Source organism: Diabrotica virgifera, chromosome 3 (assembly GCF_917563875.1).
Source record: "Diabrotica virgifera virgifera chromosome 3, PGI_DIABVI_V3a".
Lineage (NCBI taxonomy): Eukaryota > Metazoa > Arthropoda > Insecta > Coleoptera > Chrysomelidae > Diabrotica > Diabrotica virgifera.
In genome coordinates, this window is record NC_065445.1 from 116,554,339 (window position 1) to 116,580,526 (window position 26,188).

Below are 26,188 nucleotides of genomic sequence, written 5' to 3' on the forward strand. Positions count from 1 at the left end.
CACGAGACTGCCGTTGACCCGAACGACGCGATAGTGGAGTTCGGGCAAGCAGTCGAGTGCGGGAAAGACACTTTCCGCATGAGTTAGGAACAATATTTTTTCTAGGGCCGTACGTTTGGAAAAAAGCCACAAAAAATAGAGTCATATCAACTTTTATTTAGGAGTGAAAATACATAAATTATTAATTCTTTGACAAGGTTGTCAAAACCAAACGTGACCAAACTTTAAATATAATGGGTTACCACGACTACTATATTGGTTTCCATGACGACGATTTAAGACAATTTTAATTGTGTGCTGATGTGACTTTTAAATATTATGTCAAAATAATTTTGTTTCATCGAATTATTGCGTTAATTTCATTAAAACATGAACACAATAAGAAATAAATTAGTAAATAATATCTAAATATTAGTTTATTGCATGTATTAGAGTATATTATAATACCATATTAGAAGGTACTCTCCTTTCCCTCACGCCGTGCGGGAAAGTGCAACTTTCGGAAACGAAATGCTTGCGGGAAAGTGGCTGTTTTAGCTCGGCCGTAGAAAAAATAAATTTCATATTCGAATTCAGCGACCTCGAAAACATAAAGAGTGATCAAAATTTGTCATTCACCTAAAAGTTAATTTTCGTGATCGGTATAACATCATTTTAGAGGTTGCTGCCGCTCGCCTACTAGTTTGTCCCAATAATTATAACCCAACCTTTATACACCATAGCAACAGCTTTTGAAAGCTTGAAATATAATTATTATTAGTAAACATTTTTGTTTGGAAAATTAATTAATGATAATACAATTTACATACCATTTTTCGTATTAGATAAACTCTTCATAAGAGTATCGGTATTTTTTGTCAAACCGTTGATATTATCTAATGTATCTTCCAACTTATGTATAGCAGTTTTCTGTCCAGCAGAGAGTTCATCCAGTTGTGGAAGTTTACGTAGCTGATTTTGTACGCTTTTAATTTTGCTTAAAATTTCTTGTGTATTTGATTTCTGAACGTCTAAAGCTAAAAACAAAGTACTTCCATGAACAACTGGTTTAACTTCAATAAACACTAAACTTCAAAATAAAGTACAATAATGTAAAAGACAAAGTCTTCAATCTAGTGGCACATAACATAATATTAAAAATATTAATCTACATCCCACCAGATTGAAAAACAATGGGAACCTTCTCCAGTGGCGGCTTGTCCTATGAGGCAGGTGAGGCAGGGCTTCACCAGTATATCAATCGACTATTTACGTTATTTCGTTGTTTTATAATCAGTTTTTTAAATATAATTTAGCTTTCTGAAATTTCCTAAATACCTTTATTTTTATTAAAAAAATTAAAATCGATACGGCCCTGACTCTTTATCTTCTTATATATCCGTCTTCCACGTGCCATTCCAACTTTCTCAAATCATTACAGTTGAAGCTAGCCTAACACCATCTGCAACAGTATGGGACAACGCCAACAGTAAAACCGACAAAATTTGAAAAATGTGCCACCGATTCTAGGAACAAAATTCATCCATCCTTGAGGCTGGCTTCAGGTTCCGCGGAACGGAATAGGAATAGCCGAACGGCCTCACTGGCCTCAGGCTCCACGGAACGGAATGGGAATAGCCGAACTGAACCGACTAGTATAAGCACAAGTCGATATTGCAGATCATAGCTTTCTATGTACACGCGGTATATACGAATGGATTATTATATTTTAGAAGTTTATGGATATCCTGGATATGTATTTAAAACAGTGTTCATTTTAAATCATTGTTCATCATCACCTAATATTGTTCTGAAGCTATTTTTTCTTTGTGATATTTATGTAATTTATTATTCTAAATGAGAAATAAGATTATTAGACAAGTCGGAAACGGCGGGTTCGTTGGGAAAAATATTCCCATGAGATATTTTTGCATAATTACATTAGTGAGACATCCCAGAATAAGGTTAAAGAAGTCGCCCACGTGAAAAGTGGGCCAATTTTTTTTAACAATTTTTTTTTAATCAAATTGCAAAAATAAATATTTTTGGCCCGGACTAATTTTTTTTAGGTTTTTTGGACCATTCTGAACAAAAAAGGTCTGTTATAATTTTTCTCAAGTTGATCTTTTTCGAGTTTGAAACGAGAAAATTTGAAAAACGAGAAAATGGCCATTTTTAAGACTTAATAACTCGGTTAAAAATTATTATTATGAAAGTCAGAAAGTGACTAAATCAAAGTTTAAAGTCGCCGCTACATGATCCTGAAGAAATATGTGTCATTAACTGACTACTAAGCTGTTATTTTTAATTAAAACAATGAGCGGTTAGATCGTATTGATGCGGCTGTAAATGTGAGTGTGAGTAAGATGCGCAATTGGATTGCTGGAATGGCTTCTCTCTCGCACTCAGCATTTACAGCCGCCGCACACGTGCATGGTGCTTACTATTATTACTTAAAAATAACAGCTTAGTAATAAAATAATGACAAAAATTTCTTCAGGATCTTGTAGGGGGGGCTTTAAACTTTGATTTAGTCATATATTGACATTCATAATAATAACTTTTAACCGAGTTATTAAGCTTTGAAAATCGCCATTTTTCGTTTTTTTTTCAATTTTAAATTGCTCGTAAGTCGAAATGTATCAACTTTAGAGAAAAATTATAAGAGACCTTTTTTGTCAATAATGGCCTAAAAAATAAAAAAAAATTGTTCGGGCCAAAAATATTGATTCCTGCAATTTGATTTAAAAAATTGTTAAAAAAAAATTGGCCCACTTTTCACGTGGGCGACTTCTTGAACCTTATTCTGGGATGTCTTACGAATGTGATTATGCAAAAATATCTCATAGGAATATTTTTCCCTTCGAACCCGCCGTTTTCGCCTTGTCTATATACAATTTAACTTAAAAAATGATTTTATTAACGTTTACATACAAAACTAGTTTTTAAGTGTTTCAAAAATGTTGTATTTTGTGTTTGTGTTTTTTTTGTAAAATATATAACTACATAATAAATTATTTTTCTTTATTTATTTGTTACATTTACATAAAAAAGTAGTTTTTAAGTGTTTCAAAAATGTTGTATGCTGTGGTTGTGTTTTTTTTTTGTAAAATTGTTTGGACATACTTATTCAAATCAGAGTGAGCAAAAGATTTAAGCGAATAATATTGCAACATGATTCCCACAGCCTTAGCTCATTCCCCATATCTTCCACGATTTTTGAAAAAACGCACACTCTTTTGTTATGTAAAATTTGAAGTTTTCAATATGGAATTGTAATTCAAAATAACTCTATGCACTGAGGCTGAAAGCATTTGAGTCGATCGCATTCACTGGAAAAGTTTTAGAGAACTAATCGACAGCAAATATTTCTTGAGGATGTTTTATCCGGAATTCTTTGTGATATTTTGAATAAAAAATTTTTGTAGATTATTTGTCCGGGATTATTTGTGGGGATTTTTGTCCGGGGATTTTTGTGGGGATTTTTTATCCGGGGATTATTTGTCCGGGGATTTCTTGTCCAGGGATAATTTGTGAGGTTTTTTTGTCCGGGATTATTGGTCCTAGATTCGTCCTAGCGTTATGACGTCACAAAATCGACCTTCTGCCCATTAAAGAGAAGCTAACCATAATAATAAAATTCCTCAGGTGTAGTGTGCCTCACCACCTTATACTATCACGAGCCGCCCAGTGCCGGATTTACCACTAGGCCGACTAGGCTACGGCCTAGGGCCACAAACAAAAGGGGGGCGCAGCGTTTTGTAAAAAAAACTTTTTTGATAAATTTTTTTTTAATTGTATTGAAATCAGTAAACAATTTTTCAAATATGAGAATGGCTATTCTACTAAACACGCGGTACGATATTTTACAATGTTTTGACAAGAGTAAACATTGCAAAAACATTGCAAAAACTGCTAAAAGATTTGAATGTGACTTGCAACATACAAATCTCTAAAGGAGTACGCATTGAGTCTTTACTTTAACTTTAATTCTTATGAAAAAAGAGTTGTCTAAAAATGAAATCTATATTCTTGAAATAAACAGACGCCCGAATAGAAAAGCTCTCCTTGGCTAAGACAAAGAAGATGAATCCACTGAACCCATTCAATGTTGTAATTGACACGCTTTATTCAGAATTGAATGAAAGGTCCGAAGTTTATTTCAGTCTTAATGAAAAATTTGGGTTATTAAACAACTTATCGTCAATTTCCAATGAAGAAATCAGGGTAAAAGTTTGACTAAAAAGTATCGAATCGACTTTGGAGAAGAGTGTGTACAGTTCAAAGGCTTTGTTGAAGGTATATTTAATGAAGAAAGAGAACCTCATGATAACAAGATTATCAAGCCTCCGAGGAATACACTTTTGGAGTGTCTGAAACTAATTCATGAAAAACCGTTATTTCCGAATATGGACACTGCTTTGCGCATTCTACAGAAATACGCAAGATCATTCAGCGTGTTGAAAAGAATCAAAAACTACTTGAGGAACTCGACTTCTGACGAAGCTTCTAGATTGTCTAGTTTGTCTAGTTTTGTTTTGGGTGATTTGGCCTAGGGCCACAAGTACCCTAAATCCGGCACTGGAGCCGCTCCTGACCTTCTCTGGTTACACCTCCGAGTTATGAAAGTGTCCGAAGTAAGAATCTAACATTTCATCAACAGAACGTCAAAATGATTAGCAAAATCTAAAAAAAAAATCGATTACAATTGAGTTACTTTTTTGCGTTGTAAATATTACGCGATAAAAATTAAATAATAAATTTAAAAATTTCCGGCGAAAGTTGCATTAGTAATCCGCTAGTTGGCGATACCAGCGAAGCTCAGAGCGTATAAGTATAACGGATGAGTGTGAAATATTTGGCTATTTTGAATTTAAAAATCGACTATCTACATACCACTGTTTGTGTTTGCAACACTTTTAGTAAGAGTATCTGCGACTTTCGTTAAACCTTGAATATTTTTCACAGTATCATCTAATTTATTGATAGCAGTTTGTTGAGCGGCTGCTAGTTCATCAATAATTTGTGGAATATTGTGAAGTTGGTTTTGTAAGTTTTTAACATTATTTGAAATTTCTTGTAAATTAGACTTTTGAGAATCCAAACCTGCAACTCAATACATTGTTACAGCCGGTTAACATTTTAAGATATACATACTATTATTTTTTGTCATATCTTTCATAGTAATTTCCAATTTTTTAATAGTTTCTCCTTGACTTGTTGCCAATTCTTCTATCTGAGGTAGTTTATGAAGTTGATTTTGCACATTTTTAATATTTTGTAAGATGTCTTTTGCACCAGATTTCTGGGAATTGACCGCTAAAAAAATAAATGTTTTTATAATTCACAATAAAATAATATTATTTAAAAAATTTGAAAAAATTGAAAAAATTTAAAAAAAACCAGAGCAGACCACTCTGTTGAGAAAATATCAGAATTCTATAAACAAATAAGCAACCTTATAAGAGATATACCTTGATGAACTCTCTTATAGTCATGGGAGATTTCAATGCGAAAATAGGTAACGGAAAAGAAGGGGAACGTGGATTAGGAGAGAGAAATCAACAAGGAGAAACAAACAAGGATCTTTGCAGTTTAGCATGTCTAAAATGCCTGGTTGCACCAACAGATAAGACGTACCTTAGGCTTAAATATAAATGTAAATCCTTATGATGGTGCCACACTAGCGTCTAATGCCATTCATTATCGTATTATTTGACATAATTCTAATGCAAATAATGCAATAATTAACGGTACTGAATGTTAGTGTGGTCCCAGTATTAAAATATAAGCTGAGCTTAGCTTAGCTAAGCTGAAGCTCAAAATCTGTTGGTGCAACCAGGCATTCATCATGCTAAACACATTTTACAGACTACTACCTAGACGCCTGTATACGTGGAAATCATCTCGAGACAACGGAGGAGACGTTATTATAAGAAACCAAATAGACTATATACTTGTTAACAAAATATGTCGAAATAGTTTCAAAAGTGTTAAAACCTACCCAGGCGCTGATATTTAATCTGACGACTATCCTTTAGTGGGCGTGTATTGGTTCAGTTGTTGGTGTTAACATTAATTAAGTGTACATTGAAAGCAATTAGGCAGTGTGAATTATTATTACCAGATTTAAACATTAGCTGGGACTATTGAACTATTACTTTTGTGGTGTCTGTCTAACACAAAATGGAAGTTGATGACGATAGGAATATACCACCAGATCGGGGAAGGAAAGAAAGTCAGTATGAAAATATAAAAATAGATATTAAAAATCAAAACGGCAATAATAAGGTAAGCGAAATAACTATTGAAAAAAATTATTATTCAATCATTATTCGCCAAAGTTGTCATATTTCGCCGCTACTGGCGTTGGCATAGTTTCGTGTATCCCCACCATGGTCACGCACGGAGCCTATAGAACTAAGCTAAAGAAAACACGCGGAAAAACTGTAAAAAACATGACATGAGAAAACTAAACCGTAGCGAATTAAAAGAAATTGTCACCAAAACATTAAATAGAAAATTCAAAGAAACCGATAATACAACGGAAAGCACAGAAGGGAAGATAGTAAGAAGGTAAGAATAGACATGGATGACGACAGATAATGAAAAAAAAGAAGGAAAAACAATAACAATAACTCCATGTATAAAACATTAAAAATGAGATATACGAGAAAGATCAGAGACGCCAAATAAGTGCGGAGAAATAGGCTAATAAGTCTAATGAGCCATACATTAAAAATTTTTCTTAAAATTATACATCAAAGAATATGTTTACAAGCTATGCGAAAAGAGGATATAAGATACACAGTTTGGATTCATGAAAGGTCTGGAGAGAGATGCACTGTTTAGTCTGTAGGTATTATTCCAAAGGTGCAGAGACTAGACTTGCGATATCTACACCTGCTTTGTGGACTACCTAAAAGCATTTGATACAGTTCAACACCGAAAAATGATGGATGTTCTAACAAAATCCTAAATGGATGATAAAGACCGGTGTATAATTCAAAATTTTTATGGGACCAATAAGCCACAATAAGAACAAATATTGGAGATGAACTGACCGAAGCCATCCACATTATGCGAGGTGTTAGACAAGGATGTATGCTTTCACCTATAATATTTAACCTATATTCAAAGGAAATATTTATTGAAGCATTGAAAATTACAAACACCCCTATTTTTGCAGAGTGTTTAAACAGTTTACAGCAACTAATAAAACTGAAGTAAGTAAAAGATTTGGGCTACAAGTAAAAATATCAAAAACTAAATTTATGGTCACCAGCAAAAATAAAATTAGAGACGTCCAATTGCTTATCAAGACAATCAATTATCTTGAAACAATAGTAAACGAACAATGGGATCCCTCACAAGAAGTAAAATGTAGAATAAAGAAGCCAGAAGGCTAGTAGTGCATTCAATAAAATGGCCAAACTCTTTAAATTCCCCAAGCTTAATCTGGAGAGAAAAGTAAGGTCATACGATGTTATATCTTCTCAATATTATACTGTGAAGTTGAAAAATCTTGAAGCCTTCGAGATGTGGCTATACAGGATATCCAAAGGATATTATGGACGAACAAGATAACCAATGACACCGTACTATGAAGAATAGGGAAAGAAAACGAAGTGATTTCTACTATTAAAAGCAGAAAGTTAGAATATCTCGGATACATCATGATAAACAGCACTAAGTACTTCTTCTTTACGTGCCGCGACGGAGGTTGGCAATCATCATGGCTATTCTGATCTTAGATGCTGATGCTCTGAATAGTTCGGTTGATGTGCATCCGTACCATTCCCCTCAAGTTACGCAACCATGAGATTCTCCTTCTTCCTACACTTCTCTTGCCCTGGATTTTTCCCTGTATAATTAATTGAAGTATGTTGTATCTCTCATTACGCATAACATGCCCCAGGTACTGCATCTTTCGTGTCTTGATGGTTTCCAATATTTCCAGTCTTTTGTTGATTCTTCTCATGACTTCGTTGTTTGTTACATGCTCGGTCCATGATATCTTCAGGATTCTTCTATACACCCACAGTTCAAATGCTTCCAACTTTTTAGTAGTCGACGCGTTAAGTGTCCCTGCTTCTATCCCGTAAAGCAGAGTCGAGAAAATATAACCCCTTGCCAGCCTAACTCTCAAGTCTAATTTCAGTTCTCTTGCACAAAGTACCTTTCTCATTTTATTGAAGTTTGTTCTTGCTTTCTCTATTCTTTGATTTCTTTGGAGTAATCGTTTTTGTGATTAATTATTGTGCCAAGATAGTTGTAGTTTTCAACTTGTTCTAAAGTTTTACCTTTAATTGTCAGACTTTCATCATTATTTTGGGTCTTTGATATCCTCATAAATTTAGTTTTCTTGATGTTTATTAATAATCCATATTCTTCTCCATACTCAACTATCTGGTTCATTAGCTTTTGGAGGTCTTGAAGGTTGTCTGCTATTATGATAGTATCGTCCGCATATCTAATGTTAATTGGCGTTCCATTTACCTTTATTCTTAGTGTGTCTCCCTCAAGAGCTCTTTTCATAATTTCTTCAGAGTATCATTGAATAGTAGTGGTGACAATACACACCCCTGTCTCACTCCTCTTTTAATTTTGAACTCTTCTGATGTGTGTTCGTCAATGCGTCTGTGTGCCTGTTGTTTATAATATAGATTTGTTATAATTCGAAGGTCATTGTATTTTTTTTGCTTTGAGGAAGTTCATTAGCTATTTGTGGCGGACTTTATCGAAAGCCTTGCATTAGCTTTACTTATTAGCCTTACTTATTAGCACTAAGTACAGATTACTGAAAATAATACTTCAAGGCAAATATTCGGAAAGCGAGAAATTGGAAGAAGAATATCATGGAGAAGAATATCATAGATAAAACTTCATAGTGGATACAATAGAGGAAATCTTATAAATCCTATCCTAATTCCTTCAGTTGTCTTCTTAACGTACCCTATCAAGTCCCCTTGACGTTGGCGATTAACATGGCAAAAATGTCTCTGTCTCGAGCTATTCTAAATAGTTGCACTGCTTTCTTTATTCCTGTCCACTCTCTGATATTCTTCAACCATGATGCCTGTTTTCTACCAATTCCTCTGCGTCCTTCCATTTCACCCATCATAATAAGTTGAAGAATATTATATAATTTTAGTATACAGGGTTGATCAAAACTCGGCATGAATATTTTCTGAGTTTTCATAAATGGAACACCCTGTATTTTAGAATTGTAATGAGCTGATATTTTATGATACTGTTTTATCCGGCCCTTTTGCTTACTGTATCCGGCCGGTTGAAAAATCCCGCAAGCATTTTTGAAGTGAAAACTTCTTTAGAGACGTTGTGCGATTTTTGGATAGGGGAAAAAGCATTGAATTCGCGACCGTCATCGCGCCCGTCATTGCGACCGTCATCGCTTATGCTATATATTATTTGTATGTATATATAAATTGTATAGAAGTATTTAAATTTAAAATAAATGTAAACCTATTTTTAGGATGGGAAAAAAGGATTTATTTCGCGACCGTCATCGCGACCGTCATCTCTTCGGAGAAATAAATTTTGTACGTATATGTATTGAAGTGAAAACTTCTTTAGGGACATTGTGCACTTTTTGGATGGGAAAAAGTATTAAATTGGCCACCGTCATTGCGACCGTCATTGCGACCGTCATCGCTTCGAAGAAATACATTTTTGAAGTGAAAACTTCTTGAGGGTCGTTGTTCACTTTTTGGATGGAGAAAAAGTATTAAATTAGCGACCGTCATCGTTTCGACGAAATAAATTTTTGAAGTGAAAATTTCTTTAGGGACGTTGTGCACTTTTTAGATAGGGAAAAAGTATTGAATTAGCGAACGTCATCGCGACCGTCAAAGCTTCGGCAAAATAAATTTTTAAAGTGAAAACTTCTTTTGGGGACGTTGTGCACTTTTTTGATGGGGAAGAAGTATTGAATTAGCGACCGTCATCGCTTCGGCGGAATAAATTTTTGAAGTGAAAACTTCTTAGGGACGTTGTGCACTTTTTGGACGGGGAAAAAGTATGGAATTATGGACCGTCACCGCTTCGACGAAATAAATATTTGAAGTGAAACTTCTTTACGGACGTTGTACACTTTTTCGATGGAAAAAAGCATAAAATTAGTTACCGTCATCGCTTCGATGAAATCAATTTTTGAAGTGGAAACTTCTTGAGGGACGTTGTGCACTTTTTGGATAGAGAAAAATATAAATTAGCGACCTTTATCGCTTCGACGAAATACATTTTTGAAGTGAAAACTTCTTTAGGGACGTTGTGCACTTTCTGGATGGAAAAAATTATTAAATTAGCGACCGTCATCGCTTCGACGAAATACATTTTTGAAGTGAAAACTTCTTTAGGAACGTTGTGCATTTTTTGGACGGGGGAAAAGTATTTAATTAGGGACCGTCATCGCTTCGACGAAATAAATATTTGAAGTGAAACTTATTTATGGACGTTGTGCACTTTTTTGATGAAAAAAAAGTATTAAATTAACGACAGTCATCGCTTCGATAAAATCAATTTTTGAAGTGGAAACTTCTTGAGGGACGTTGTGCACTTTTTGGATGGGGAAAATATTATATTAGCGAGCCTTCATCGCTTCGACGAAATAAATTTTTCAAGTAAAAACTTCTTGAGGGAAGTTGTGCACTTTTTGAACAAAAAAAATTATTAAATTAACGACCGTCATCGCTTCGACGAAATAAATTTTTTAATTGAAAACTTTTATAGCGACGTTGTGCACTGTTTCTTTGGAGGAAAAGTATTGAATTAGGGCCGTAATCGCTTCGACGAAATAAATATTTGAAGTGAAACTTATTTAGGGACGTTGTGCACTTTTTCGATGTAAAAAAGTATTAAATTAGCGACCATCATCGCTTCGACGAAATAAATATTTGAAGTGAAAACTTCTTGAGGGGCGTTGTGCACTTTTTGGATGGAGAAAAATATAAATTAGCGACCTTTATCGCTTCGACGAAATACATTTTTGAAGTGAAAACTTCTTTAGGGACGTTGTGCACTTTCTGGATGGAAAAAATTATGAAATTAGCGACCGTCATCGCTTCGACGAAATACATTTTTGAAGTGAAAACTTCTTTAGGAACGTTGTGCACTTTTTGGACGGGGAAAAAGTATGGAATTATGGACCGTCACCGCTTCGACGAAATAAATATTTGAAGTGAAACTTCTTTACGGACGTTGTACACTTTTTCGATGGAAAAAAGCATAAAATTAGTTACCGTCATCGCTTCGATGAAATCAATTTTTGAAGTGGAAACTTCTTGAGGGACGTTGTGCACTTTTTGGATGGAGAAAAATATAAATTAGCGACCTTTATCGCTTCGACGAAATACATTTTTGAAGTGAAAACTTCTTTAGGGACGTTGTGCACTTTCTGGATGGAAAAAATTATGAAGTTAGCGACCGTCATCGCTTCGACGAAATACATTTTTGAAGTGAAAACTTCTTTAGGAACGTTGTGCATTTTTTGGATGGGGGAAAAGTATTGAATTAGGGACCGTCATCGCTTCGACGAAATAAATATTTGAAGTGAAACTTATTTATGGACGATGTGCACTTTTTTGATGAAAAAAAAAGTATTAAATTAACGACAGTCATCGCTTCGATAAAATCAATTTTTGAAGTGGAAACTTCTTGAGGGACGTTGTGCACTTTTTGGATGGGGAAAATATTATATTAGCGAGCCTTCATCGCTTCGACGAAATAAATTTTTGAAGTAAAAACTTCTTGAGGGACGTTGTGCACTTTTTGAACAAAAAAAATTATTAAATTAACCACCGTCATCGCTTCGACGAAATAAAATTTTTAAGTGAAAACTTTGATAGCGACGTTGTGCACTGTTTCTTTGGAGGAAAAGTATTGAATTAGGGCCGTAATCGCTTCGACGAAATAAATATTTGAAGTGAAACTTATTTAGGGACGTTGTGCACTTTTTCGATGTAAAAAAGTATTAAATTAGCGACCATCATCGCTTCGACGAAATTAATATTTGAAGTGAAAACTTCTTGAGGGACGTTGTGCACTTTTTGGATGGGGAAAAAGTAGTAAATTAGCGACCGTTATCGCTTCGACGAAATAAATTTTTGAAGTGAAAATTTCTTTAGCGACGTTGTGCACTTCTTGGATGGGGAAAAAGTATTGAAATTGCGACCGTCATCACTTCGCTGAAATAAATTTTGTACATATATAAATTATGTGTATATGTTACAGTTCAAGTTGATTCTCAGTAAGAGTTGACTTTTCCTAGTTCGAGTCAACTCCAACTGAAACGAGCAGTAAAAGTAGATTTGAAAAATTTAAATCAACTTTTACTAGTTGAAGTTGACTCTTCCTAACTCTTGTTAGTAGAAGTAGATTATACAATTCATACGAGTATAATCTCACGTGCGTTTTTGATGAGTGTGTGTGTCTTTGTTTTGACCCATTGGACCGTTTCAACTACGTATTAGTCCAGACTGTAACGTCGCCCCCGTTAGGTAAATTATTCTGATTCGATTTTTTTGCACAAACTTACTTAAACAAATACATCCTTATCACAAATACACAGTGTCAGGCGCTACCGCGGTCGATAAATTGTATAACCAATTTTTGTTAACCAAATTTACAAAAATAATTCTTATCTACTCTACGTCATATTATGTATACGTTTTTATTGTGTGAAAATTGTAAATATAGATAGCAGTACATGAAGGGTTTAAAGTGTGCCTGAAGTAATAATGTATTTTAAAGGGGATTTACTTTTTCGCACTGTTTTTTAGCACACTTTCATATAATCAAATATCCTTAACTTTCGCCTTGTTATGGTGATGACATGTGAGCAATAAATTACAAAAAAAGTTTTGACAGTTTTGTGGTTTGACAGAAGTTTGAATTTTTAAATGTCAAAGTTCTAAAAAATTGTAAAATAGGAATGTATTCCAGTGACGAAGAGTTGCAGTTTTTTTATTTGTTTTTTGGTAGATAAAATATTTAGGCGATACTTCACGAACTGTTTTATAAATAACTAAGTATTTCACTCTGGACAAATTTTTTAGATTATTTTGGTCATTCGGAGCAAAAAAGGTCTCTTTTGATTTTTTCTCTAAAATTGATAGTTTTTGAGTTATAAGCGATTTAAAATTTGAAAAATGCGAAATGACCATTTTTAAGGCTTAATAGCTCGATTAAAAACTATTATTATCTAAGTCAGAAAGTCACCTAATCAAAGTTTAAAGCCCCCCCTACAAGATCCTGAAGAAATTTTTGTCATTATTTTATTACTAAGCTGTTATTTTTAATTATCAACAATGAGCGCTAAAAGTTTATTGAGGCGGCCGTCAATGTCAGTGCGAGTAAGATCCTCCATTCCGACACCCTGTGGATGTATTATAAGTACCTCTTTTTGAGTAAGTTTGTGCAAAAAAATCTAATCGAAATAGTTTCGCTAAAGGGGGCGACGATACAGTTGGACTATAGCGCTAATTGTTAATAATTAAAAATAGCAGCTTTGTAATAAAAATGACAAAAATCTCTTCAAGAACTTGAAGAAGGGGTTTGAAACTTGATTTGGTCACTTTTTGAATTTCATAATAATAATTTTAATCGAGTTATTAAGTCTTGAAAACGGTCATTTTCGTATTTTTCAAATTTTAAATCGCGTATAACTCGATAACAATAAATTTTACAGAAAAATCACAAAAGACCTCTTTTGCTCCGAATGGCCCAAATTACTGATGTAAAAAAAATATCCGAAGTGAATTTTTTTTGTGAATTTGTTTAAAAAAAATTTTTAAACAATTTTACGATTACGGTACCACCTGACAACCTGTGGATTCGTTATAAGGACCTCTTTTTGAGTAAGTTTGTGCAAAAAAATCGAATTGGAATAATTTACCTAACGGGGGCGACGATACAGCCTGGACTATAAATATCACGATTTAAACATAATATACAGTAACATTTAATTTCTAGAATCGGTTTGTTGTGTGAATCAACTTTTACTAAATGGCATTGGGAAGAGTATAGGTACTTTAACTAGTTGGAGTCTACTTTTACTAGTAAATGTTGAATAAAAATCTTCATTTTATATTTATATTCAACTTTTACTAAAATCGAACTGGAGTCGACTCGAACTAGGAAAAGTCAACTCCAACTGGATAATCAACTTGAACTGTAACATATATATACATAAATAGCATAGGGCATACGCATTGCGTATATCGTATATGATATAGGTATAGCACTTCTTTTAGGATGGGGTAAAAGCATTGAGCTCGTAATTTATATACTATAAGAAGTTTTCACTTCTGTCGGCACTCCTACGAGTGCCTTTAATTTTTTTTATCTCTTTTCTTTACCAAAAACATCAGCGTGTGCATAGAGTACGTACGCGGTATAGTCCTCCGGCCCGAGAGACATTTCGAAAATTTCATTTTGGCCCTCGCTTAAAAGTATTTGCTCTATACCAAACTGCTTCAATTTTTGAGTTATTGGTGATTCAAGCTAAACATTAATTGCAACACAAAATACGTGAAATTTTATTAGGTTGGCAGTGAAAAAATTCGATCACAAATAATTTTTCGGAAATAAATAAATATTAATCTAGACTGAGGCTTAGAATTACTTATAATGGTTGAGCCATCAAAATACCTACGTAGTTAAATTAGTTAATGTGATTAACAATTAAGCACAAATTAAAGCAGTTAGGTATAGGGAATAGGTATAGCACATACAAATACAGAGACAATAACGGATGAGCTACAGGCTTCTACTAGTGTGATACCTAATCTACCCCCTATTTTAATTACTGATGTGGGAGAGAAGATGGACGACGAAGTTTTCCATGGAGGAGTATTTAGAAGCAATGACACACCAGCCTCGCAGGATAAGCTCGATGATACGATGGACAAAGGGTCGCTGATGCCCATGCATCACACGTCTCCGCCCCAACACAGAGCGGAAAAAGAGACGAGCGACAAATCAGCACAGCACACAGCGTCCTACCCAGACGGCGATATCTTCAATGTCACCATGTCTGGTGATGATGACTAAAGTCCCACTATTACCCCACCCCTGGATTAACCCGGGATAGATGACTCTCGATTACTGAAATGGCGGGAACAGTCAACAAACCACTCAGGATCCTACAGGTAAATGTCGGGAGAGCCAAGGTGGCGCACGACCTGGTCCATGCGAATGCCCTGGACATCGGGGCGGATCTGATAATTATTCCAGAGCCGAATAAGAATATTGTCAGGAATTTCGGATGGATATCGGATACGCTCTGCGATGTCGCTATCCACCTTATCAACAAGAACATATGTGTAGATAAAGTCACAAGAAGGGAGGGAGTAGTAAAACTCAACCTGGTTGATGTGGCTATTATAGCCTGCTACATCTCTCCCAATATCAACATGGCGATCTATCGGGATAAGGTGGATGGCATAATGGAAACGGCTTTGGTAGAGAAAGACTATATTATCGCTGGAGACATTAATGCGAAATCTCTCCTGTGGGGATCCCGAAGGAACGATAGTAGAGGAGAGGTATGGAATGAGTAGATCTCCTCTGTCGATCTGTTAGCCGTGAACAACGGCAAGCATACTTTCGAGAGAGGGGACTCACGCACCCATATCGACGTTACGCTGGTGACAGACAAGTATGCCAGTAGGGTCACGAAGTGGGATGTGCTAGATGACAATCTATTCACATTCCACAAGTATATCTCCTACGAGGTCGGCACCAAGGGGAACATCGGTGGCGGCCGAAAGGTTGTGGCATTCAATAGGACAATATTCACCGAGAGAGTTAGTGACTTACGCGGGGAGGTCACGGACTTCTCCAGTCTTAGAAGTGCCATAATACGCGCGCATAAGGCCAGCACGAGCAGCACTCAGGTATCGTATACGGTACCGTATTGGTGGAATGAGGATGTGCAAAATCATCGCACGCAGTGTTTCAGACTGAGGCGCATTGCACAGAGGAACAGAACCCAGCAGGCCAAAGACGCGTATAAGAACGCAAAAAATGACCTGAAGAAGATCATCAGGAGGTCTAAGCGCGCCTGCTGGACGAACCTGTGTGATGCGCTTGAGAATGACATTTGGGGTGAGGCCTACAGGTTAGTCACAAAAACCCTTAAGGTCGAAACCGCTTACAGACTTACTGATGTAAAGAAACGAGACATTGCGAACATCCTTTTCCCCAGGAGGCCTGAACTGCTGTTCTTGCCGGCTTTATGTGAGCACCCAGAAGCTGTCACCACCATGGAGCTCTCCAGGGCCGTGGAAATGATAAAGGCAGGGAAGTCGCCGGGACCCGACCGCGTGCCGCCAGAGACCATCAAAATTTTAGTAAATGTTCAACCTGAGTTGGTGAGATCAGTACTGTCCCGGCTCCTCGTGTCCCAGGTTTTCCCGGATGATCTGAAACGGGCACGCCTCACATTAATACCAAAACCCGGAAGAGGCCAGCGCCTATCGACCGATCTGCCTTCTTGACTGTCTAGGCAAATTGTACGAGAATATTGTTAAAAACCGCCTACAAGCGGAACTAGATGCCTCAAATACCATTTCTGACAGGCAATATGGTTTCAGGAAGGCGAGATCGGCGGTGGACGCTGTCAGGCGCATCACGGAAAACGTCGGGAGCACTAGGAAAGGTTGGGCTGTACTGATCATGTTTGACGTAAAAAATGCGTTCAATTCGGCAAATTGGGGGCACATCATTAGTAAGATGGAAGCTCTCAACATATCCGTTTATTTGATAAATATTGTCAAGACTTATCTATCCAACAGGGTTATTATCGTGAACAAAAACGGAACAAGTAAACTCACGGTCGGCGTTCCACAGGGGTCGGTCCTTGGGCCCACGCTGTGGAACATTCTTTATGACGGTGTATTAAATCTCCGCTACGGAGAGAATTGCGAAGCTGTAGCCTACGCCGACGATCTAGCTATCCTAGTTACCCACGATCACTACTTAGAGCTAGTGAATATAGCGGAAAGCTGTTTCGGGCGGGTGAACGCCTGGATGAATGAGACTGATCTTGAACTTGCAAGCGCAAAAACAGAGGTGGTGGTTCTTAAGGCACCCAGAGGCGGACCAGACCTGGTATTCCGTTTTGGAAATAACATAGTCAAACCTTCCTCTTGCGCCAAATATCTGGGCGTAGACCTCGAGCGTGGACTGAGGTTCACCAAGCACCTTACGAGGGTGGTAGGGAAGGCGGAGGCACAAACCGGGGCCCTCCGAAGAATAACACCAAATATCGGAGGGCCAGGGTAGTGCTAAAAGGAGACTGTACCTCCACACTATACAGTCCACCCTTCTCTACGGAGCTCCAGTCTGGGTCGAGGTTCTACGCTATAAGAAATATAGAGACGTGCTAAACAAGGCGCAGAGGAAACCTCTGTTGAACGTAGTCAGCGCATACAAGACTACGTCTACCACGGCCTTACAGGTGATAGCAGGCGCCCCTCCTATCTACCTGCTAGCCAGGGAAAGAAAAACATTATACGAACAACAAAACGGTCACCTTCCGGAGGTAAGAGCGGCTGCCAGAGAGCAGCTTCTCACGGATTGGCAGGCAGAATGGGAGGCGGAACATAACAAAGCCCAATGGACCAAAAAACTCATCCCGAATGTAGGGACGTGTTTAAGAGGGTTAATTTTTATTTTACTCAATTTTTAACTGGACACGGGTCCTTCCGGGCGTTCACTCACAGAATCGGCAAGACTGATAACGACGTGTGCCGGACATGTCACGTGAGGGAAGACGCAGAGCACTGTGTCTTCCGGTGTAGCGTCTTCGCTCTCGAACAGGCCGAGCTCAGGAACAGATTTGGTGAGGTAGGCCCAGATAATATAATTAACGTCGCGATCGAGAACAAAATAAATTTTGAATTTATAATTGACATCGTTACGGCCATCGTAAAACGTAAAGCGGCTCTAGAACGGGTAGAACAACAAAATGGGTGAAGTGGGCCCTTAAAGTCAGCAGAAAAAAAAATAAAAAATTAGAAAAAAATAAAAATAACAGTAAAAAATAAAAAAAAATAAATAGAAAAATAAAAGAAATTAAAAAAAATACAAGAAGAACAACACTCTTCTCAGTAAGATTTACAAACATCGTATACAGAGATATACCCCTATTCCCTTATCTTACGTTAAGAATAAGATTTAGTAATATCGTACATAGATACACATGACCTCAACCCCTACTTTATCTTTATTTTTAATTCAACACGTCACTTAAAGATCCCCCCCTATCCTCCTATCCGCTCTTAGGAAGGTGAGGATAGCATAGCAGGGCTTATGCAAATCTTCTTGGGACCTACTTACAGACCGCGCGGAATATCCCTATGTATCGTTCACTAATGAACACGTCCAGGGATGTTCCGGGTCGGAAGAGGGGGTGGTTTTAGTTGGTAGGCGGCTGGTTATGGGGGGCACGCGGGGTGCATGAACCATACTCTGGTCTGTGGGGCCCAGCGTGTTCTCCTCTCCTGTCCGAGTCCAACAGTACTAGGGACACCTTCCCTAGTCTGCTAAGAGCGTTCCACCTCAATCCAAAAAAAAAAAAAAAAAAAAAAAAAGAGGTATAGGGAATGCTTAAGGAATAAAAGAGTACCATAAAATATCATTTCATTACGATACTAAAATACAGGGTGTTCTATTTAAGAAAACTTAGAAAATACTCATTCCGTGTTTCGACCAACCCTGTATACTAAAATTAAATATTAACTATACTAATAATTTTTAACAATAGCAGACTACATTGAAATTCATTTGAACATAAACAGAGTTTTTGATGTCAAATTGCTACGAAATTAATAAAAAACATAATTATCTTTTAAACTATCCTGTATAATATTACGAAACCTTAAATTTTAAGACAGAAGAAATCGAGGAGAATGCAAAATGTAAAAATATACAGAATGTCCCATTTTAAAAATCGAAGTTATAAGCAACTTCCGGTATAACCGGAAGAAGCAAAGAGATGAAAATATTTTCATTAAATAGATTACTCTTCAAAACCCCTCTATTTAAATTTTTATGATTCTGTTGTTTTTAGTTCTCGAGATATTTCTAATAAGCCGTTTATCTGCCTCACCTCATTTGTATATCCCGAAACGCAATCAATATCAATATCAATATTAATTTGTTTATGGATTTCTTAAGGGTCGTTTTCACGCTACGTCTTATTGTACATTTTGTGTGTCATATAAAACGTACGACAAAACGTACGTTATGTCCAGTGTATAATGTGGCGTGTAAACAGCAAAACGTACGTATTGTCGAATCGAAAAAATTAAATCCGCTTATTGACAAAACGTACGTTTTGTCGTACGTTTTGTATGACACACAAAACGTACAATAAGACGTAGCGTGAAAACAACCCTTTAAACTGACATGCCATGTAGTAAAATGGTATCTTTGTATTAAAATTCCAGATTCCATAAATGTCTTGAGATACCTTGGGACATTTATCATTGTTTACATTCTTTTCTTCTTCTATCCCATGCGTTTGAAGGCGTAGCTAGCCAGTTATTTTTTTAATTTTAAGAACATTATTTAGATAATATATAGGATAATATGCTTACCATTATTGGTGTTATCTAGATTTTTGTTCAAAGTACTAGTAAGTTGTGTCAGTCCATTAAGATTTTTCGTAGTCTCATCGTGGCGTTTATTCAATTTATCTTCGATCTTGTATAAAGTTTGTTTTAATGAAGGGTCTTGACAGTTGTTAATAGAATTTTGTAATTTATTAATTACATCTTTTTGTGGTAGCTGTTTTACCTGACTATGGAGATTTTTCAGATCTTGCGATATGTCGTTAACACTAGATTGTTGACCATCCAAAGCTAAAAACAACTATACATGTAGACTTGCCAACAAATTTGATAAAACCGTATCTTAATCCTATTACAAAGTCATTTCTATTTGAGTAGTATCTTTAAATTTCGAGAGGTAAAGATACTGAATAGCAGGTATAAATAATTAAAAGTACAACTGAGGCCTTTAGAACACAAGGGGTATAAGTGACAACTACTACTACATTGTTTGATTTGCTTGTTTAGATTAAATGCTAAGAAGAAATGCGTTCAATGTGTGTCCCCGTTTAGGATTTTGTCCTCTTCAGGGTTTGTCGTGAATGTTTTGTGTGGCGGTAAAAGCAAACAGTCCGAAAAACACACTGGGGCAAGTGTCGTGTCCTGGTGTTTTTCCTTGGTTATGCCGGACGGTGGTGTCCAGAAGGCCAGAAGTCAACAGAGAAGAAAGTTTTGATGGATTGTTGTTGGTTCCATAGACATTTACGTGTACTGTCCGTGCTTTTCTCTCGACCAGTCTCCCTAGAAACCATTGTACAACGACAGGCGAACCTGCGTCCCTCGTGGGCGGTCAGGAGGTGGCTTTTGAGCGCAGCGTGGACAGTGAGCGTTCGAGTGGAGAAAATAGTTGCGCCTATTTTCTTGGGACGAACAGGTATAATTGTGCAATGAAGTTAGAAAACCGCAAAAAACCAACTTCTCCCTGTTCGGGGTAGGGAAGAGGATATGTTATAGGTGGGTACGGAAGGCTAGCGGAGTAGCCTCGAGGATGTTTTCGTACTCTGCCGGGAGTTCGTCAATGCATGTTTGCATTAGAGAGGACGGTAAATGAATCTTTTGTGTTTGGGCGTTCGGCAGAGTACGTGGCCGGAAGATGAACAGGAACATTTGAGAGATTCTTGTGTGTCGGAAGGGGGGCCGTTGATTACTTTGATTGTGAAGTTCCTGTTCAGAGAGTTTATTCTCTCGGTGATTTTGGGGATGTTTGAGATGTTATGGATTTCGTTTGAGGGGTATCTCCAGTGCTCATAGTTGCATCTACGCAAGATTCTACGTTCCGCCCTCAACAACCTCTTTTGTTTTGATCTAGCACAAAGAGAGTAGATGCATGATTTGTACTCCATGACGGGTCGAATAAAGGTCTTGTAAGTGTGAATGAGAGTCTTCTTGTGTGTCTTGCCAATTTTTCCCGAGAGAAGGTTGAGAAGTCTGGCCCTGTTCCTTACCCTATCTAAAGTTGCCTTTAGATCTGCGTCCCAGTTGAGAGTTCTGGTGAACAGTACTCCCAAATAGTTCGCAGTCGGGCTAACAACAAGCCTTTCTCCCAACAGACTCAGTGGATATTGGTCGTCTTCATTAATTATGATTCTATATGACACAGAAGGGGCGCGAAACACAATTGTTGTTGTTTTGTTCGCGTTCAGCGTGACTCTCCACTTACAACACCATTCGCCGACCCCGTCCAACAGAGCCTGGGCTCTTCTGAAGAGGAGTCTTGGGTTGTATCGAGAGGTTGTTGTGAGCAAAGTCGTGTCGTCTGCATAGAGAAACAGCCGAGTACCTGGGAAATTTTGGTTAGTGATGTCGCTGTTGTAGATGATGTACAACAACGGTGCTAGGACTGAACCCTGGGGAACTCCAGCTTGTGGAGTGAAGGGGGTGGACTTTTGATCGCCTATTTTCACTCTAACAGTTCGGTTGTGGAGGTATGAGTGTACAATTTTGGTAAATTGTAATGGTAGCCCGATGTCCAGAAGCTTCCGAACAAGTCCGTCGTGCCAGACCTGGTCGAAAGCCTTCTGCACACCCAGGAATGTGGCTATGGCGAATGAACCATCGTTGATGGTTTGAGTAACTTTAGTAGTGAAATCTATTAATGCATGTTTGGTAGATCTACCTGACTGGAATCCGTATTGGAATTTTGGGATGATATTGTGGTTTTCGAGGAAGTCATTGAGCCTCTCTTTTAGGATTAGCTCAAGAACCTTACCCAAAGTGTTGATTAGAGAGATTGGTCTGTAGGATTCCACGTCAGTTGGGGGTTTGCCTCTTTTCAAAAGCATGATGGTATTGGCCACTTTCCAAGGAGTAGGAAAGTGGCTGTTTTTGAGACATGCATTGAATATTTTAGTTAGAAGAGGGATGATACTCTCTGGAAGTTTTTTGAGGCACCTTCGGTTGATGCCATCAGGTCCGGGAGCGCTGTTTGCCTATTTGGCAAAAGCTCTCCGTTTCCCTGTTTGTGAGGGGGTCCATGATAGGATCATAGACTGGAATGTGGTGGTTGAGAGTAACATTTACTATGTATTCTGTGTTGAATTTAAATATGCGATCAAAGTTCGGCATATCTGGAGTTTGGAAATTGTTTTGAAGCGAATTTCTGAATGCTTCGGCTTTCCCTTCTGAGGAATTGACTATGTGATTGTTGACCAACAGATGGGATGGTTGAGATAGTTTTTGTTTTGTTAGGACTTTAAATTTCTGCCAGAATTTACCTCCGTCTCTGTAGTCCAGTTTTGAGGTAGTATCTTCCCACTGGCGAGCCGTTAGGACAGATATCTCCCTCTTTATCCTGGCACAGATTCGGTTGTACTCTGTTTTGATTAGTGGATTTCTGTTGGCCTTGTATTGACGTAGAAGACGTCTTTTTTGTTGGATTTTGGCAATGATGTATTGTGGAAGTGCCGGTGATGTATAGGTTATTTGTTTAAGTGGGATTGCGTGCGTGATCGCCTCAGTGATGAGGTTCTCAATTTCGGTTGCACTGGTGTCGATACTATCGTTAGTGTCGAGTTCGCCTAACATAGGTAGATTTTGAGTGATGAAATTTTGGAATTCAGTCCAGTTAGCGTGACGATAATCTCTTATAGATCTTGGAGGGTTTGGTTTTTTTGGAATTAGTATGTCGGTGTCGACAAGAAGTGGTACGTGGTCTGACGTTATTGAATCGCCTATGTGGCATCTATCCCCTAACCGATCCAGAATGTTACTAGTAACTAGGATGTGGTCGACAATAGAGGCCCCATTGGCGTTCAAAAACGTGTATTCAGTGTTGGTGATTCTTGAAATGGGAAGGTCTAGTAGATAATCCGTGAGGCGGATGCCTTCTGGGTTTGAGCGGTGATCACCAAACTGTGTGTGTCTACAATTTAGGTCACCCATCAGCACGGCCTTGCTAAGCGTTGAAAAATACTCAAGCAAGTGCCTGCTGAGTGGCTGACCCGGGAGTTTGAAGTAAGAGACTATCGTGAGGGTTTCGTTATTGGGGATATGCACGTCAATTGCCAGGAAGTCCACATCAGGTGGACGAAAATTTTGTGGGAATGTGTGTGTGGTGTGCGGTATTCCGTGTTTCACGAGAATACCATTCCCACGTGAAACCTGACAGTGGTTTCGATGGATGATCGAATATCCTGCGAAATGTGGATCGCTTTTCGACAGAGTGTCTGTGAGTGCGAGGATCTGGATGTTGTGCTTCGACAGGATATTCTTGATGAGGGGTCTCTTTTTGGAGAGACCCTGACAGTTGACTGTGCCTAGGGTGAAATCCATAAAGGGAGGGTGTCTAGTGGTTGGAGCGGAATGTCACCGTGACATTGCTTCCGTACCCGTGGACCACTGTCGAGTGGTCGTAGACTTGGCTAATTAGATTAGCCGTGATTGCTGCGATATGCTCGCGAAGTTCCGGCAGCAGGTTCAGCAGCAGAGCAGTCTGGATCGACAGGATGTTCTTCGTTTCCGTTGGGAGTTCAAAGGGAGGGAATGATCTTTCGATCGATAGTGGCTGTATTTCGTGTTGGGCGGAGGGGATAGTGTGTCTTTGTGGACACTTATTGGAATATGCAGGGTGGTCACCACTGCAATTCGGGCATTTGGGTTCCTGCTGTTTTGTGCAGGCGCTGGATTTATGATTGCCGCCGCAGTGGGGGCAAACGAATGCTTTTTGAGGGCATTCGTCAATAGAGTGTCCGTTGATGCAACATTTGCTGCAGTATTTTGGGGTGGGGATAGTAGGATCGGAGCCATGTGGAAGCTCGGCATTATAGATTTCTCCGTCGAGAGTTATGCCTCGGCTCAATGCTGTTGTGAACTTCTCTAAGGATTTAGTCACCACCTTGATCACCTTAGAGTCCTTGCCTAGTTTGTAGGACTTGACCCTCCACAGTTTTTCAACTGGGAACTCCTGTTCGGTGGGCAACTCGGTGACCTCCACCTCAGAATAGTCCACATCGATACCGGTGATGCAGAGGAGTTATGTGGGCTCTCTAGAGGAAGTGTTAGGGTTTTTGCTACGGCTGTTTACCGTAACCATAGTTTGGCCAGTTGCTTTGCGGATTGCTTTTTCTATTTCCTCTGCATTTATTGGATTAAAAAGTCGCAGGTGTGCGATGCCATGAGAAAGAACTTTGCATGAATGGATCTTATTGGCTAGAAGAGTGGTGGCATTTATTTGCCGAAAGAAGGTGCGTTTATTGCATAGATCTTTTGGAAGATCTTTGATGAGGTACTCGGACAGAGTCGGATCATTGATGGCATTGATGACGTTTTGGTTTTTTGCTTGATTTTTTGGGCGAGGATTAGCTGCGGCATTGGCATATGACATTTGTTTTAGTTGTCTTCTTTGGAAGACGAAGTCGTTAGGTTGTTGTGGATTGTTTGCGCTGATGGATGCTTGTTGTTGCGTGGGTTGTTGTTGAGATGATTGTTGAGATACTTGATTGGACGTTTGAGTGGGTATTTTTGGTTTAGCACCCTGCTTAACCTGAATGCTCTGACGCTGAGGACCAGCCTGTGCTGGTGTCATAGGCGGAAAGTCGCGTGCATATCGCTGCAGAAACGGGTTAGTGGCGTCTTCCTGCTCGATGCGGCCGTAGGCCTCGCGATACCTATCGCGGACGATTTGCATCTCCGCGCTTAGGCTCGCGAGATCCAGTTCCGCCTGGAGCCGGTTATAGCCGCTGGGTGGAGGTACAGTGCCTTCCTGTTGCAAGGAGGCAAATTGGTTGGCTGTTGTTGTGGTTACAGTGGTGGCAACGTTTGTCGAGGTCGTCGTCCGAGGACGAAGCGACCGGGTAGAGCTGACGGACCTTACTGACGAAGGCATGACGATTGGGAGGATGCTAGTCTGGCGACCGGAGGGCACCTCAGCCTCAAGGTGTTCTGGGGGGTAAACCCCAGGGATAAATGTGGCTTGTCCACCCCTCCGTGCTTTTCCGGCGTTTAGACAGTGGCTATATTTACCTGATGGGTGCAGTTTACCCTGCTGCTGGTGGGTCCCTCGTTGAAAGCCTTTCTCGTGATTAGTTTATCCCCCTTACTCACACTTGTTCTTGGAGCCGTATGTGAACACTAGGTAGAGTTCGGGGCGAGCGTTTTCACTCGAGCCCAGGGCCAGAGTATTCCTCTGTAACCCCGCAATCCGTCTACCTTTTTGGTTTACACGGCCAAGCGTCGTTGGTTTTTCACACTGAGTCCAAACTAATCGCTTAGGGCTAGCCGTGCGCCGCTACTTCAGCACTTGGTGCTCTCAGGCTTCTCGCTGTTCGTCGGTAAGAGTGGGGTGTGCAAGCAGTGACCTTACTCTTCGACGTCCGGATCGAGAATGATAAGTGACAAGTTTTGGGAAAATAATGTTCAAAGTTCTAGACAAATTTTAAAAATCTAGGTATATAGGAATTACTTAGCATGTTTTCAATGACATGTCATTTTTGATCATTTTATTGTTAGTTTATGTACAACGTTTGAAGCCACCATATTTTATAAGTGTTTGGGAGTCCATTTTTGTATTTACAATCTGATTTTCTAAAATTGTCACTTATACCCCTTGTCTTTTAAGGGCCTCAATTGTTTAAGAGCCAACAGTAGCGGGTCATCAATATTATTTCGGGAGATAGTAGCACACCTTTCTTCGAAAGGACATCGCACACATCTTATGGAAAATATAATGTCACTCAAATTCAATAAAATTTATATGAATAGATTCGTTTAAAATTAACGGTCAATTCTTATCATTGCGTTAACTCTTAATTTTCAATAATAAGAGCAGAAATTGATATAAATAAATCGGAAATCGAATGGGTAGGTACATAAGTTAGAGAGAGAGAAAATATTTTAAAATACCCAGATTATCGGTAACTTCATAAATCTTCTCGGGCTATTAAGCATCTTATTATAATAGTTTCACTAATCCGCTTAGGCCCAGCGGGGTTTAAGCTCTTTTAAATAGCACCCAGAGCAATAGTGATTATAACTGACACGTTTATGAACTCCAAAAATGTGATTTCAAAAAACTTTAATTGCAATTTGCGCCGTAATTAATCATAATTAAGAGTTGGCGCAATGATAAGAATTGA

The 26,188-nt window shown here is 38.4% G+C and overlaps 1 protein-coding gene across 1 annotated transcript in view; it reads right to left on the reverse strand.

Moving 5' to 3' along the window:
* Positions 1–26,188, reverse strand: part of LOC114330184 (nuclear anchorage protein 1-like) — a 106,102-nt gene that overhangs the window by 35,355 nt on the left and 44,559 nt on the right. Inside the window, exons 4-7 of the mRNA XM_028279506.2 lie at positions 19,605–19,868; positions 5,137–5,298; positions 4,876–5,085; positions 810–1,016 (exon numbers count right to left, since the gene is read on the reverse strand). Coding sequence (XP_028135307.2) covers positions 810–1,016; positions 4,876–5,085; positions 5,137–5,298; positions 19,605–19,868 — 843 coding nt within the window. The remainder of the gene's footprint in view (positions 1–809; positions 1,017–4,875; positions 5,086–5,136; positions 5,299–19,604; positions 19,869–26,188) is intronic.